Source organism: Temnothorax nylanderi, unplaced genomic scaffold (genome assembly GCF_030848795.1).
Source record: "Temnothorax nylanderi isolate EJ_2023f unplaced genomic scaffold, tnyl_v1.0 TNYL_tig0008_pilon, whole genome shotgun sequence".
Classification (NCBI taxonomy): Eukaryota; Metazoa; Arthropoda; class Insecta; order Hymenoptera; family Formicidae; genus Temnothorax; species Temnothorax nylanderi.
In genome coordinates, this window is record NW_027249070.1 from 2,703,716 (window position 1) to 2,719,040 (window position 15,325).

The following is a 15,325-nucleotide window of genomic DNA, read 5'->3' on the forward strand; positions in this document are numbered from 1 at the left end:
TCATTAAGGAAATCACGGTTGTTCGAAAATTTCTAACATGCGCACACATATGCAGACACATACACCCACATCTATAAGAGTTTTGTTGTGAAACATTTATTTTGCAAATTCCAAGAAGTTTAATTTATAAATTAAACTTGGAATATATAAGGCATACGACGAACAATATAACGCAGATACCGTAATATTTTGCGGACTCAGCACCTGTATATGAATCATATTCTACAAGATGCATGACTTTCACCAAAATTTTCATAAAATATATGCTCCCTTTTGGTAACCTCAAATTAGAGATCTGTGATGTGCTGATTGTTTAAAATAAATCGTCCGGATGTAAAAATATGCCAATGCATGGGACGTTTTCAGCAAACTGATACAATACAAAAATTGCACACTATTTTGGCATATTCACAATCACATTACGAGTTTCGTACAAGCTTGTTTATATCGTCGTTCTTCAAATTAAACAATTATCTTAAGCTAGCTAAACAATTTTCACTCATAAATTATAATTTAAGAATAAATTTTTATAAACACGCTCACGGCACTGATTTCGTTTAATCGTTAAGGCGCGTGTAATAACATAAAATTTGCTAACTCATGAATCTCTTACAACTTACTTGACTAAGGCGATTTAAACTGTTCTGAAAGCGAATTAAAATAATTTTAATGGCAGCTTCAAATACGGATTTGCCAATCATTACATAAAAATCTGAAAGTTAAAAGAGAAATTTCATAAACATTTAATAACACTAAGCCACTTTGTAGATTTGGAAATCAAACAGAAGTTTATAAAGATCAAGTTTTGTTACTTCCAGAGCAATTTAAACTTCCTGAATGAAACACGCCGATAGATCTTCTAAATGCTGAATTGTTCTTCATTCCTCTTGATAAATGAACTTGTCAATGCTGGCAACAGTAAGACACATTTATTATTCCAAATCACACAAACCGTAGTTTAGTAATCCCTTAAAACTTTTTAACTCAAACACACATACGATATCGTTCTGTTTTCAGATCACAAATAGAGAACGGAAGTTTTCCAACTTCCTTCCACGTGAAAAAGTTCATAATTGAGGATTTCAAAATATATATGTATATAATATATATTATGTATATATCTATAGAGTTAGTTTTTTGCATTTTCATTGTCCATGATGTTAGTGGTTTTAGATCCACCAATCGATATGGTGCTTTCGTCAATATGCATATATATTATTCGGTCAATATATATACATAACGCACTTCCGCTTCAATAAAAGTTTACTCATTTTCTAGAAAAAGCTAACTAATCCGTCGTGGATTTTTTTAGAAGAATCTCGGCGCCCACAAGCAAGTTTCCAGTAACATACGACTAACAGTAGGAGACCTTGTATAATTTTTTTATACACTTGTATATTCATAATTTGCACTACATAAAAACCATATATATTAGCCCTCTATACCCCACTTAACTTTCGGTCTTGAATTTCCTTAAGTAAAAGATTAACAAAATAATTAAGAATATTCAAGACTGACAATAATTAGAACGCAAAAAGAACTTAAAGGAATATATCGACACTTTTTAAGTTCGCGACTTATCTAGTTTCGACAAGTGAAATCGGCGTACCTGAACATCTCAAGCATCCTGTCTTTCAGAGGGCTAACGATATAACACAAAATGTACAATACGATATTTGTGATAATGTGATAACATTCGCCATTGTTCCCCTATATACTGCTATTTCCACTTGCAGCAAATTTGCGCAATCGGTAGAAGAATCGTCGTAGAGATTGTCGGTATATCTCCATATTATAAATGTGGTTTCACGTGAACACATTATCAAGTTGCCTTTACACGCAGTGTCCCTGAGTCGAGCTTACTGTGGGCAACACGATATTCACATCGCACCTAAAGTTACCATTCAGCGTCCCCATTTGCCTTTTGAAACACATAGTCTTTCCCACTTAGATTCATTATACCGTCCTTCAGATAAAACTTCCACTTATTTCGACTCCTTGTGATCTGAAAACAAAACGTTATCGTGAATTAGAAATAATTGAGTTCGAAATAATTTGATTGCAAAAATTAACTGTAAATTGCTTTCATACCTTATCATACTGACAGACGACTACATTGTCAGTATCGAAGAGATCAGAGGGATCATCGTCCGTGACATCATCTTCGGAATTAAGGGGTTCCTAATACAGACAATTCTCTTGTAAGACAAGATTCACTCAAGTTACTTGAAATTTACAAATATTAACCTCTTCACGAGCCGCCGCCTCATCATTCTCTTCCTCCTCTTTTTCATCGATATCCTCGTCATCGTCATCATTGTCCTCTTCTTCCTCTTCATCATCATCGTCAGTAGAATCACCTACTCCTCCGTCTAACTGATTTATATTATTTTGCTGCTGAAAAAAATAGTATAATGTACGTTACTTATACTATGTGTATGTGTATGCATGTACTTATCTATTTATCCATTATCTTATCTTTTGTGTTACGTTCTCTCGTATCGTATAAAATATTCTACTCTACCTGATTTTGAGGCGGCCTTTGCGTGACAACGCTGTTTGTACTTTGTGTGACCACTTGAAGAGGCTGATTTACTTGCAATGGAGTTAACGTTGCTTGTCCTTGCAGCGTAGAATTCACGTGCTGTTGCAACAGAGTCGAAGCTAAATTCGCTGGAAGACCCATAGCGGCGGAAATTACCGGACCAGTTAAAATCGTATGTAGCTGGTTTGCTAAAAAAAAAAAAACAAATATTTATTTTCAGAGATAAATAGCTGACGCGCGCGTGTTTTGCAAATTCCCAATATAATAAACTACGATAATAAAAAATTACATTTATATTTTATAAATCTTTATGTGGATTTGTATTATAAAAATTATATATAACAAGGTGAAATGTACAAAACAGTTTAATTTAGGCTGCACAAATTGTTCTTAATGAAACACAGCAAAATTCTCACCTTGAAGAGCAGATGCAGGAACTTGTATGCTTAAAATCCGCTGCGGTCCGTCCGGAACGCCGGGTTGTGGAGGTAAGGTGATCTGTATCGGCACTTGTCGTTCAAGCACAGTCGAGGCGGTCACCACTTGTTGCACTTGTTGCGGTGTCGTCGAATGCTGCTGCTGCTGTTGCAACGTCGTTCCCGTGGAAGGATGCGTATGTTGCTGAGGTTGCGACGATTGCTGTGGTTGTGCTTGCGCTTGCTGCTGCTGCTGCTGTTGCTGTTGCGGTTGAGGTGGAGGTGGAGGTGGAGGTTGAGGTTGCGTTTGCGGCACTACGTTTCCAGCAGATGGTTGTACAAAATGATTTCCTACATTAGCTGTTACAACATCAAATATATAACAACGATTTATATATACACAAGATGCATCACCATTACCGAATGTTCTATACGGAACACCCAATAGCAGTAAACCACCTTGTAAATTGCATTTTACTGTGAAATGAAAAATAATGAAATATCGTTTGCTAATTATACATTTGTTAACGCTAACCTCTATTGACGGACACAGCTTTGTGCGTGTTGATTTGAGGAACTTGCGGCTCTGGCGGATCTGGATTCAATTCCACGGCCTTGCTGGCCATCAGTTTTGTTTCCCATATTTGCTTAAGCTCCTGGAGAACCTGTTCATCCACCCCTTCGTCTATAAATGCCTCTCGCACTCCCGATATTACATCTTCTATCACAGTGTTGTATAATTTCAGCTGTAAAATAATTCACAGTGAATTCAGTCATTTTGATATTGTAAAAATATGAAAAATACACATATAAAGTACACATAAACCTTCATAACGTATCTCAATAGTCATGCTGACCGAAAAACGTTATATAAGTATAAATATGCTAATACACTCCTGTCAAGCAATTAAAGTAACATAAGCCAATATAAGTTTGAGTACGGATGTTTGCGTGAATTAAATTCTTCCGATATCTCTCTTAATATCTCTCACACTCAAACTAATTTCTGATTTCTCAAGTCCTCTTTGGACCAAATATAAACCAAAGGTGTTGGATGCGTAATAGGAACACAATTGTACATCGCATGAACACATATGCTAGCTATTCACGCTGGCCTTACAATTCAATTTATCCTAGCATACCTAACAAGCTCGAGACACCGAGAAATTACATCGAGGGAAAAAGATTCCAGCATTCGAGCGAACCAGCCAAGTATGTACAGCCAAGTATGTAAACATCCGAAACGTTTGCTCAGAGATATCACAGTGGAATGTACTTAATCTCCGCTTTACATCTAGATACTGAACGACGGTGTGCGAGACGGCGACGAACAGAAGGCCGGACGGTTACGTTAAGCAACGTGCCTCGCTGCAATCTTTCAACCGAGGTGATAACTCCCTCGATGCTCATCCGGGGCGATCGAACGCCATCGAGTCGCCGGACAGGCGCGCGGTATTTTTTCCGCGCGGATCCGTCGGAAGTTCCGGAGGGAAAAAAATCCCGTTCTCTCCGGGAAAATCGCCGAGGAATACGCGAACGTCCTCGAAAAGGCGAGGGCCGGCGGCGCTCACGGCCGTGTCACGGCTCGCTCCCCGTCTCTACTCACCACGCTGGTCTGGCTGAGGGCCATCGTGGCGCGACACGCACGTATCGGCGTGGACGCGCTCGCCCGACCGGGATGGGGAAGCGGAACACCGACCGCAGCCGCGTGGGACAGCGTACCCTGCCCGCGTCGCTTCAGAAACCGCTCCGGTAGGCCCGGTACATCGTCGCAGCGGGGGTGAGCGGGCGGTAGGGTAGACCTCGGGAGAGCGTTCAATCACGGGTATTCTGCGGGAAGAAAACGCAGAGCACGGCCCACCTCTCGCTCCGTCCACGAACACCGTCGGGCTGGCCGTAAACTCGGGGAATTATGCTACGATGGGCGCCCGGTCTCCTCCGCGCAGGCGCGCAACGGGCGCCAGGGGCGTAGCTGGCGTAGCGGGAAGGGAGAGAAATCGGTACCCCGATTCCCGTAGAATTTTTTTATTCGTGAGAGAGAGAAACGCACACTCCTGTTCTTACGGAAAAGTTGCAATTCGATTGGCTGTCGCATTGTTTTTAGCCAAACAACTTGTAGTTTTTTTCGTACAAACGGAAATTGCGCTATGTATGTTTTTTTGATATTCCGTTGTTCATTCGTAGAAATGGTCAAGAATTTACCTAAAGCGAAATAACCAATTATATAATTCATTGTCCTTGATCCAATTCTTTTTTTTTACATATTAGGCAACAAAAGATACGTTAATAAAATAGTATGGTATATAATAGGTGCTTTCCATTTACATCTCAGAACTCAGATAATTCTCACTTGTGACGTCGTTCTATATATCCCTTTTGGAAATTAATGAATAATAAAGACAGAATGACATCACAAGTGAGAATTATCTGAGTTTTGATGTAAATGGAAAGCAACTATTACTCGATAAATTAATCGGAGTTTAAAAATTTTTTTTAAGTCGATCGGAGTCATATCGGTGTGACGTCACGCAACGAAGCCTCGCCATCGCAAATTCGCGTAAACGGACCAATCGGCGAAGAACCGGGATCAGCTGCGCCGTTGCGAATGACGTTTTAGGACCACTCGAGAATTCTGTATCTCGTCGTTGTCAAAATTTATCACGTTCAGCGGTATGCGTCATGGTATACTTGAGGGGCTTCGTGCGGAGTATACATCGCAAAGATTGTACACGCGTCTCGGCAACTAATCGCGTCTAGTTTAACGAAATATGAATTTAGCGTGATACGCGCGCGCGTAATACGATAATCGCAGATCCGGACGACGGTCCAACACGTCAGGATGAACGTCGTCGCCGCGTTGAAGTTTTATATAACGAGGATGACGGAAGACAGCGGCCCTGGCATGAAGGTTCTGCTGATGGATAAACAGACGGTAGGAGCGACGTGCGAATTACGACGATTGATTGCGAACTCTGTCTCGTATTTCCTCTTCCTCTCTAATTGCGTGCATCCGTTTCACTTGGAGCATGAAAAACATGACGTTGCAACTGTGTAAAGAACGGAACAATGACAACAGTTTCAAGGTATATCGTCATTCTTCTTTCTTTTTTTCAATTTTAGACGAGCATAGTCAGCCTGCTCTACAGCCAGTCCGAGATACTGATGAAAGAGGTGTACCTGTTCGAACGGATAGACACCGCCGTGCACAACGACACCCTGAAACACCTGACATGTATAGTGTTCGTAAGGCCGACCAAGGAAAATATCGATTTGCTCTGCAAGGAGCTCAGATATCCCAAATACGGAGTGTATTATATTTGTAAGTGACCACACACATGTCCCTGTAAAAATTAACAATCAGGCGTTGAGAAACTATAGAAGAGTGTCTAGTTTCTCAAGCTGGGAATGAGAAGTGACGATCGCCAATAACACTTATCTGCGCTAGATTTCAGTAATATTATCGCCAAGGCGGATATAAAGCTCTTGGCGGAGAGCGACGAGCGAGAGGTAGTCAGGGAGGTGCACGAATACTACGCGGATTATCTCGCTATTAATCCACACTTGTTTTCGCTCGGAATAAATGCCTGCTCTGAAGGTAACTTAATCTTATGCAAACTCGTTAGTCCCAGTCTACAACAGATGTTTTAAGCCCTAAGCCCTAAGAAATTGACCAATCACAGTCAATTATTCTCCTCAAATTCAACTGTGATTGAACAATTTCTTAAGGCTTAGGGCTTAAAACACCTATTGTAGACCGGGACTTAAAAAAATCTTGAAAATTATCCGTCGCTCTTATCCTGGTCTGATTTGCATTTGCAAGGACTGACATGGGATCCGGTGCATTTACACAGAACTGTCCAAGGAATAACTTCCGTTTTGTTATCGCTGAAGAAATGCCCGTACATCAGATATCAAAACAGTTCCGACATGGCGAAGAGATTGGCGGAGAAGATAAGGGAGGTGCTCAGCAAAGAATCGAATTCCTTCGAATTTCGGCAGGAGTCGAATCCCCTCCTTCTGATAGTCGATAGGAGAGACGATCCTGTCACGCCGTTGCTAAATCAGTGGACGTATCAAGCGATGGTACACGAATTACTGACGATCAATAACAATCGGGTTAACTTGTCCCACGTGAAAGGCATTTCGAAAGAATTGAAAGAAGTCGTTCTGAGCGCGGAGCACGATGACTTTTATGCAAATGTAAGAAAATTCTTCAACAGAAAATTTTTCACCATACGTGCATTCATATTTAAAATGTATTAGCAAAAGTAGACAAAAATTAAGAAAAATAATATTTTTGAAGAAGACCTTAGCTTACTTTGAGATTTTTCAAATAATTTTATAAACGTCGTCCTTGCGGAAGACCTTTTGTGTTAAAAGAATATATTCTTGAGCAGAACTTGTATCTAAACTTTGGGGAAATAGGACAAACGATAAAAGAATTGATGGACGAGTTTCAAAAGAAAGCAAAGAAGCATCAGAAGGTTGAAAGTATAGCCGACATGAAACACTTCGTAGAGACGTATCCGCTTTTCAAGAAACTCTCTGGTACCGTATCGAAGCACGTTACGGTAGTCGGAGAGCTTTCGTCTCTTGTGGAAAAGCACAATTTGTTAGAAGTATCAGAATTGGAACAAGAACTAAGTTGCCAAACCGATCATTCCTCGCAGGTAATTTCTTAATATCTCCACAAAACGATTAAAAAATAATATATATCTTATATATCTATGTATTCTTTTTAATCGTTCTGTTTTTACAGCTGCAAAAGATAAAAGCACTTATCAGCAATCAAAAGGTACGAGATGTGGATACTGTAAGACTCGTCATGCTTTACGCGCTGCATTATGAAAAATACGCGAGCAATGATATAAACGGTTTAGTAGAATTACTTAAGAAGAGAAATGTTTCAGACAAATATATTAAGGTACTTATACAATTAATATTTTTTGGTGAAAAAGATATATGTATATAATATACAAACCTAATATATTTCCAGCTTGTATATAATATATTAGAATACAGCGGTGTTAACGCAAGACAGAGTAATTTATTTGATCGAGAAGCAGTTGCCAAGATAACCAAGAAGTTATTCAAAGGATTAAGTGGAGTAGATAATATATACACGCAACATTGTCCTTTAATAAATGAAACACTAGAAGACTTGATAAAAGGAAAATTAAGTACGCAGACATTTCCATATCTCGGTAACATGATAATGTCACGAAGGTAAATTGTTTAAATATTAAATAGCGAACCACACATGCATGTGTGTTAGATATAATTTATATACATTATCATTCCATTTTTATAGACCTCAAGACATAATAATATTCATGATTGGAGGTGCAACTTATGAAGAAAGTTTGGCTGTTTATAATTTAAATAAGCAAAATCCGGGAATGAAAATTATCCTAGGCGGTACCACCATCCACAATTTTAAAAGTTTCGCCGAAGAGGTGCACCATGCCACCAGCGGCATCTTAATGCGATATAAAATAGGAAAAAATTAATGATGTTGATGTAACGTCATATTCCAAAATATTTATTGACTTTGTTATACATTTTGCTATTTATACATTCATGTAATATCTCCCTCTCTTTCTCTCTGTGTCACGAATATAGGGCTATTCCACACCAAGACTTTCGAACGTAAATCACCGCGAAGTATTGCATGAAACAGAATATTCTTCTGCATTTAATAATTTTATATTTCCTATCTTTGTCGTGAAAACATAATTTTCTTTTTGCTAACTGCTATTCGTCATCCTCATCATTCAGCATGTATTCCATCGGCATATCTATGATTTCGTCATCCTTTACTGGTACCTTTAATAAATATGCATTATTTTTCTTAATATTGCAAAAGGCACAATAAATAATATATATGCATTGGTTTAAAACCTCTGATTTAAATTTTCTACATTATATAGTCATTTTTATAATAAAACCCCAAATTAAAAATCTGTTGAAATAAACTCATTTAAAAAAGCTAAATGAAAAAGTTTTATTAACTACTTCCATCTCTAAAGCTTCATTTCTAATTACTTATTATTTAAAAAACTATTGATCTATTAGTTTTTGAATATTTTATTAAGGAATAATCCCATCCTAAAAATTTTGTGTATTATTTTTATCATTCTGACACACCAAAAGAATTAATATGCAAATAAAACCTTCAAGTTCTTATTAAATACATTAATGAAGAGTCTATGTTAAAATTTGAAATATTTTACAAATATAATTTTACGTCTAATGTTATTCATGTTATTTACATAGGAATATATAATTTTTCCACTTTACGCTGAATAAAAATAAACTATTTAACCACTTTAATTGTGAATACACCAACTTAACGCAGTTCTTTAAGGTGTATGCGGTAAGAAGCAAAAATATACTCGTTATGTATAAAAATTGATATTAATTGGTTAATTTCCATGTAAAAATATATTATCAATACGCAATAACTGATACTCACGTTTTCTATTCTTCTTAGGAATTTTAATAAATTTTCTGCTTCTTAACAAATATACTAGCACCTACAAATAAAGCTACTTGTAGCTTCAACCTCAACATTTGTACTGTTTTGTTTTCCAAAAAATATATTTACATGAACAGAGTATCTTTTTGTGATACAAGACTTTATACTTTATCTACATTATAGATATATTTTGCTAAATTGATCATAAATATTACATTTTGCTATATAAGACATATTATTATATAAGAGATATTGATCCAATCCAAATAAAAATATAGAAATTTTTATATTATGTAAAAAGAAATGTTCTCTGCATGCAAAAATCCTTTTTATTAAATACAGTATTTATAAAAATGGATAAATATATTGATATGGTTTGTATAATGTAAATATTAATTGACGCAAAAATAATTCATATCAAGAATGTTTTCAAAACAGAGATACGAAGATAGAAAAACCAATTAATATCCAACACAAATTCCGTCCATCGCAAGAATTTTTCGTTTATCTATCTATGATGTGCATTCTATCACATCTTTTTCTCTGTATAAGCAAAACTTACCTCTACAATGCCAGTGGATAACGCATATCCTGTCATTGCCAGTATAGCGACAAGCGCGGCGAGGATTTGGTTTCTTCTCTTGTTGGGAAATTCACTTTCGGAATCTCTTCTTAATCTTTCGGCATTCTTCTCGGCTCTATGCTTCTCATAAGTCTGATATTCAATCTCAAAGTACCTTTGTGATATGCGCGACACATACTTCACTAGATTTGTACAGGCTTTCAAATGATTTTGTAAAACTGGGTTTGGTAATGGGGCCTTGAGCAACGGTGCCAGATACGAGTATACAACGGCGTCTATCGCGTTAGGTTGCTGCCCACAAAAGAAATCTCTATCTCCAAGTCTTGTAGATAACAACGTTAAACATTTTTGTGCTTCCGAGTATACCTGTTACATAAATTCACATACTTGTTACATAAATTCTTAGCGTTAATCAAAATAAATCTTTTGCACTTAATATTACGTTTTCTCTCGTTATATAAACGTTTCCCTGCGCGTTACACATACCTCATTTTCAATAACATTTATATTATCTTCCAGGGGATATAAACTTTGCATCAAGGCGTGCGCTTGCCGTTCAAATTTTCCTGGATAATAGAAATTAAATGGAAAAGACAGCGCTTTGCAGTACCATGGTCTAACTAACTCGTCCAGATTTTTCTTATCTATCCACCTAAAAATAATTGTAATAATGAGATCCCTTTGTTATTTATGCTATAATTACGAAAGCACCGACGTTGTACAAGGCTTTAATTACACTGAGATGCACTCTGCTAATAAGAAACTATTAACATTATTTGCAAAACTAGAGGACTGAACAAACATATACGCAATGACCAGAATAACGTGCATCCCATATTTAGATAAGGATATTTTAATATTGCTACTTGAGACAAATAATTCATTTACCTAATTACTAAATTAGATAAATTTTAGAAACAAATTTGTTACTGGGCATTTGTAATTTTGAACTTTGCCATGTATATGTCTTTGTCATGTATATGCCATCTTTCGGAAAATCTTTCCTTAGACGATGTCTGAAATTATTAATAATTCTGGCCTTCCTTTGACAATTATTTTGCTAATAACACTTAGGCAATACAGAAATTCTATAATATTTTGGATTTAATGGACCTGCTAATTACTTTGGACTTTGAAGATAATATATGCATAAATGTCTTAAAAAAATTCTCAGCATGGATGACGAATAAGTTATTTTTCAATCGATTTAATTACTATCGATTAATTAGGTAAATCTCGTCAGTCTTTCCGTTGCAAATAAGTGAATGTAATTTTAATATCGTTGAGATTTCATAAATACTAAGTTGCATCTTATTCTGGCGCGTTTTTGTACATCTCATACCATATAAATTGGAAGGCTGGATACAACTTTTCCTTAAGCAGAGCATCATAAGCCATGACGTCTGCGCACTGCTTATCGTTTAACGTATAGTCAAAAGTATATTTCGCTCTAAAAAAGGGCAATATATCTTTGACCGTATCCAAAGTACGCAGACCAGCCCTAAGCAAAGGTAATCGACCGTTTGGCGTTCTAAACGGATTGCTCGCTAGATTGACTTTTAAAGGTACCCCACTGAATCTGGCATATGCCTACAAATAACATGACACTGTATTAGGAAACGAGTGCTGTTGCAACCTGTTATATCATTAGGATGTTACATTATTACTGAATAGACATTGAGATTAAGTTTTTATTAACAAAGTAATCATAATTTCTGATAACATATCGCTGTTACAGTTTGAATGGCTAAAACTGAAATGCAGTGGCCCAGTGGCTAACATTCAACCTTCAACACGTCGACTTGGATATTAACGGAACAGTGGAGGCACATTTTATTTCTCTTTCGCTTTTATTTCATCAGTGTCGCAGCCAGTCCGACAATTTAGGCTCCCTGATATCGCTACGTATGTCGTACCCTTCTCGGATACGCCTCCAAGGCAGCAAGTACCCTTTTGATGGCTTCTTCGGCCGATCATAGTGTCACACAACTTTTACAATTAAATTTTGAATGAAGACTCCGTTAAGATTCGCTCGAAGTCACTCGGGGAAAACGTCGCTCCGTCGCCCACGTTTCTCATCTCCAACGTGTAATCCGTCGAGAATCTTTTATTCTTAATCAATCGCTCGAAAAAGGCGCGCGGCACCTCGGACGTTCCCCAGTGCGAGGGTTCGAGTTCGGTGCTAAATCGGCCGAAGAATTCATGCCGCGGGATAGATATTTGAGATCCTCGTGCGTGCCGGACTCTCGGCGAGTTCGGCGTCGCGAGAAAAAAGGGGGAAAAAACCCGCCCCGTCGTCGGTCGGCTAGCATGCGGGTGCCATAACCTGTACCCGTCGACCTAACGCACCAGAACCTGCAGGCACTCGATGTCGACCGACGGCAGGCCCCAGTCGCCCTTCCACACGTCCAGCTGCAGCACCTCGGCGTTCGCCATTTTCGAAAACTCGCATCGCCAGTGAGACTACACGCGAAACCCTCTCGTCCGCCGCGACCTCGTCTCCTCGGTAAACAATGCAGCGTCGCGTGGCACATTGCAGGTTAGGGTGGCTCGTTCCTCGCAGCTGAACTTTCTGCACTTTTTATCCTCCCTCCTTTTCCCCCCGACGGCTAATCGCACGTCTGTTCCGGTTTAAAGTGTAAAGAGTGCAGCAATAGGGAGCAGACAAGTGTACGAGTGTGAATGGGCTTTAAAAATCGTTAATCGATCGAACGCAGGCGCGAACGAACCTTGAAGAGTTTGACGCTCCGGCTGCCCTCGCTTCTCCCTCATCCAGCTGATCATGTAATAATTATCATGCAAGCGTGAGTAAGGAGTTTTCTTCGGTGGGGTTCATGGTCAAGCCGGGTGACAAGTAGGAAATTAAAATAAGAACGAGGATGAGCATGTTGCTGCAGAATTTTTAGAGATCCGCAGAGAGGCGAGCGGTGATAACGTGCAGCGATAAGAGATCCCCTGTTGTCGTCAAGTTGCTATGATAAGATGTCCAACACGCTTACGCCGTTTGTGTACTGGGCCCAGACCGAGGGCCAGGTCACGCTGAAAGTAGACCTGACCGATGTAAAAGTACGTAATGTCATGTAAGAAAAGATTTTCTATGCTTGTAACTGTGAACACATTAAAATTGTACACATTTCCTTATTTCGCAGGATCTTGATGTCAATCTGAAGGAAACTACATTGCAAGTTACAGCCTACGGACAGGGAGCTAGAGGATTGAACAATTACAGCTTCGATTTAAATCTTCACTCACCTGTCGATCCAAACGTAACGATAAACTCAGTTTTTCATCTATATCTATTTGATACGAATTGTACTAAAGGAATGCCTTTATTGTAGGAGAGCAATTACAAAGTAATCGATCGTCAGGTGGACTTTGTCTTGATAAAGAAGTGTAATGGTTGGTGGCCGAGATTAACGAGCCAGCCACAGAAGCCCTCCTGGCTTAAGATCGATTTCGACAAATGGAAGAGCGAAGACATGGACGACAATGAGGAAGAGAAGCGTGACATTCTTAACGATTATCCGGACATGTATGATAAACTGCACAAAGAAGAATTTGGTTACAGGAAAGGTACATGTCACGCGAGTGGATGTCGCTATAACAACGTTAACAAAATTAATATGTCGTATCTTGTTTTCTTTCAGAGGATTTCACCAAAGTGTATCTAGTCATATATAATCTTTGTCAATTTGTCGGTTTCATTTATGTGCTTGCTGTGATGGCTGTACGATATTCGCGCGACGGGCCAGGTATACTTATACACATTACTTTACAAGTATTTCTTTCCGTTGTACAAGGAATAAGCTGTAAAAATTGTATCGAAGATCCTTTACGTTGAAATTTATAACGGTGAGCAATTTCGTTTTCTAGAAACGTTTATATTTTTAACGCAATATTTCAGATTCCATGAAAGAAACGTACGAGGCGGTTGGCAATCCATTCAAGTTCATACAACTTTTACAATTTTTGGAGGTGATGCACCCTCTATTCGGATACACGAAGAGCAGCGTGCTGGTGTCTCTGCTACAAACGAGCGGTAGAGGGTTCGTGCTGTTCTTCATGGTCGACGCCGAGCCTCGTATGCAAACCAAGCCGGTCGTTTTCTACCTGTTTCTCATATGGAGCTCGGTGGAGATAGTGAGATATCCGTACTACATCATGCAATTGCTGAACATTGAGATATCCTTCCTAACGTGGCTGAGATACACGATTTGGATACCGTTGTACCCGTTGGGCTTCGTATGCGAGGGCATCATAATGCTACGAAACATTCCGTATTTCGAGGAGACTCAAAAGTTCACCATCTCTTTACCGAACAGTTACAATTTCGCTCTTCACTTCCCGTCTCTCATAAGACTTTACTTACTCTTCCTACTCCTGCCCGGAATATATACGGTAATGTTACGTATGCATCGGCTGCGCCGGAAGAAGCTTAGAAAGCCAAAGATCAAAAAGAAGTACTGCTGATTTCGCGCGTGGGTAAACTCCAGACTCGCGTATTCCTCTCTTCACCTACAATCACCATTGCGCAGAGAGCATAATAAAAGAGAACAAAGTACATAGAAGGTGTAATAAGGTGTCCATTTTAACATACACAGCTTTCGTAATAATGCTGTAATTATGTATAGATATTTATATATTTTTATCGCTAGATATATATTTCAAAAGCATTTTTAATTTTATGCACTGATTGCATAAACTGGTTTCATTCCGTGGCTCAATTGTATCTGTACAATTAAATGCCGTGTAATGATAATACTCGGCACATTTTCATTCTGCGTGTGTGCCATTATAAGAGCGAACAAACTTCAGCGAACAAATATAGATATTATCTCACTTGACGATTATATAATATGAACATTCGACTGTATTTCGCATAATAAACTGCGTAACTAAGAATTTGGTTTTTTAGGTATCTAAGTCTTGCAAACATCCTGTATATGAAAGAACAAAATAAATCGTGTAAATAGGACAAGCATGATCAAGTTTCGTCCCCTCGGATGTTTAGCTTGTGATAAAACAGCGGACGTGCAAATTGTAAATATACAAATTGATTTTTAACGCAAAATACATTTGCAGCAGAATTCGCAAACTCACTGAGAAAAAGAAATGATGATTTATGACGCTTATTATTGCATTAAGAGTAGAGACAATATAAAATTTGCTTATTTTAAAATTATATTAATTTAATTATTTTATTCAAATTATAACATATTATTTTATTTAAATAAAGGAACAGAAGAATTGGGAGACAGTGCAAAATATTGAATCGCAAACTCGACGAATTTGAATTTCAAATT

General features: G+C 38.2%; 4 protein-coding genes across 9 annotated transcripts; 2 read left to right on the top strand and 2 right to left on the bottom strand.

Moving 5' to 3' along the window:
* Nucleotides 1-72: 72 nt before the first annotated feature.
* On the bottom strand, nucleotides 73-4,884 carry Tfiia-l (transcription factor IIA L). Of its 4 annotated transcripts, none has more exons than XM_071724871.1 (7): nucleotides 4,568-4,884; nucleotides 3,497-3,707; nucleotides 2,962-3,276; nucleotides 2,525-2,733; nucleotides 2,248-2,397; nucleotides 2,092-2,181; nucleotides 73-2,005 (listed from the first exon to the last, which is right to left on the bottom strand). In XM_071724871.1, the coding sequence occupies exons 1-7, from the start codon at nucleotides 4,589-4,591 to the stop codon at nucleotides 1,898-1,900; spliced, it is 1,107 nt and encodes a 368-aa protein (XP_071580972.1). In that variant the 5' UTR covers nucleotides 4,592-4,884; the 3' UTR covers nucleotides 73-1,897. The 4 variants fall into 4 exon arrangements, with proteins under 4 accessions (XP_071580972.1, XP_071580969.1, XP_071580958.1 ...); XM_071724868.1 differs by having other exon boundaries at nucleotides 2,248-2,394; nucleotides 2,962-3,321; XM_071724857.1 differs by having other exon boundaries at nucleotides 2,962-3,321.
* A 535-nt stretch (nucleotides 4,885-5,419) lies between these two features.
* Vps45 (vacuolar protein sorting 45) lies at nucleotides 5,420-8,947 on the top strand. The gene is made up of 8 exons (XM_071724825.1): nucleotides 5,420-5,893; nucleotides 6,082-6,280; nucleotides 6,407-6,556; nucleotides 6,782-7,161; nucleotides 7,359-7,631; nucleotides 7,721-7,885; nucleotides 7,958-8,187; nucleotides 8,273-8,947. Exons 1-8 carry the CDS (start codon nucleotides 5,801-5,803, stop codon nucleotides 8,469-8,471), a joined length of 1,689 nt encoding a protein of 562 aa, XP_071580926.1. The 5' UTR covers nucleotides 5,420-5,800; the 3' UTR covers nucleotides 8,472-8,947.
* On the bottom strand, nucleotides 8,483-12,578 carry LOC139785733 (metaxin-1). Of its 3 annotated transcripts, XM_071724899.1 has the most exons (6): nucleotides 12,372-12,576; nucleotides 11,365-11,612; nucleotides 10,509-10,674; nucleotides 10,002-10,388; nucleotides 9,437-9,497; nucleotides 8,483-8,787 (listed from the first exon to the last, which is right to left on the bottom strand). In XM_071724899.1, exons 1-6 carry the CDS (start codon nucleotides 12,456-12,458, stop codon nucleotides 8,771-8,773), a joined length of 966 nt encoding a protein of 321 aa, XP_071581000.1. In that variant the 5' UTR covers nucleotides 12,459-12,576; the 3' UTR covers nucleotides 8,483-8,770. The 3 variants fall into 3 exon arrangements, with proteins under 3 accessions (XP_071581000.1, XP_071581017.1, XP_071581010.1); XM_071724916.1 differs by lacking the exon at nucleotides 11,365-11,612 and having other exon boundaries at nucleotides 12,372-12,578; XM_071724909.1 differs by lacking the exon at nucleotides 9,437-9,497 and having other exon boundaries at nucleotides 12,372-12,575.
* A 150-nt stretch (nucleotides 12,579-12,728) lies between these two features.
* Nucleotides 12,729-15,000, top strand: Hacd2 (3-hydroxyacyl-CoA dehydratase 2). Its single transcript, XM_071724879.1, has 5 exons — nucleotides 12,729-13,088; nucleotides 13,172-13,288; nucleotides 13,361-13,595; nucleotides 13,670-13,774; nucleotides 13,927-15,000. The coding sequence occupies exons 1-5, from the start codon at nucleotides 13,005-13,007 to the stop codon at nucleotides 14,490-14,492; spliced, it is 1,107 nt and encodes a 368-aa protein (XP_071580980.1). The 5' UTR covers nucleotides 12,729-13,004; the 3' UTR covers nucleotides 14,493-15,000.
* Nucleotides 15,001-15,325: the final 325 nt, after the last annotated feature.

Bases quoted from the DNA above. Each gene is read 5' to 3' on its own strand.
- Vps45 (XM_071724825.1), top strand. From the start codon at position 5,801: ATGAACGTCGTCGCCGCGTTGAAGTTTTATATAACGAGGATGACGGAA. The intron at 5,894-6,081 runs GTAGGAGCGACG...TTTCAATTTTAG, and splicing joins TGCTGATGGATAAACAGACG to ACGAGCATAGTCAGCCTGCT. The intron at 6,557-6,781 runs GTAACTTAATCT...TGCATTTGCAAG, and splicing joins AATAAATGCCTGCTCTGAAG to GACTGACATGGGATCCGGTG.
- LOC139785733 (XM_071724899.1), bottom strand. From the start codon at position 12,458: ATGGCGAACGCCGAGGTGCTGCAGCTGGACGTGTGGAAGGGCGACTGG. The intron at 11,613-12,371 runs GTGCGTTAGGTC...TGTTATTTGTAG, and splicing joins TCGAGTGCCTGCAGGTTCTG to GCATATGCCAGATTCAGTGG. The intron at 9,498-10,001 runs GTAAGTTTTGCT...CTTTATTTGTAG, and splicing joins TATCCACTGGCATTGTAGAG to GTGCTAGTATATTTGTTAAG.
- Hacd2 (XM_071724879.1), top strand. From the start codon at position 13,005: ATGTCCAACACGCTTACGCCGTTTGTGTACTGGGCCCAGACCGAGGGC. The intron at 13,089-13,171 runs GTACGTAATGTC...CTTATTTCGCAG, and splicing joins TAGACCTGACCGATGTAAAA to GATCTTGATGTCAATCTGAA. The intron at 13,775-13,926 runs GTATACTTATAC...GCAATATTTCAG, and splicing joins ATATTCGCGCGACGGGCCAG to ATTCCATGAAAGAAACGTAC.
- Tfiia-l (XM_071724857.1), bottom strand. From the start codon at position 4,591: ATGGCCCTCAGCCAGACCAGCGTG. The intron at 3,322-3,496 runs GTTAGCGTTAAC...ATGTTGTAACAG, and splicing joins AGCTGTGTCCGTCAATAGAG to CTAATGTAGGAAATCATTTT. The intron at 2,182-2,247 runs GTTAATATTTGT...TGTCTGTATTAG, and splicing joins AGGCGGCGGCTCGTGAAGAG to GAACCCCTTAATTCCGAAGA.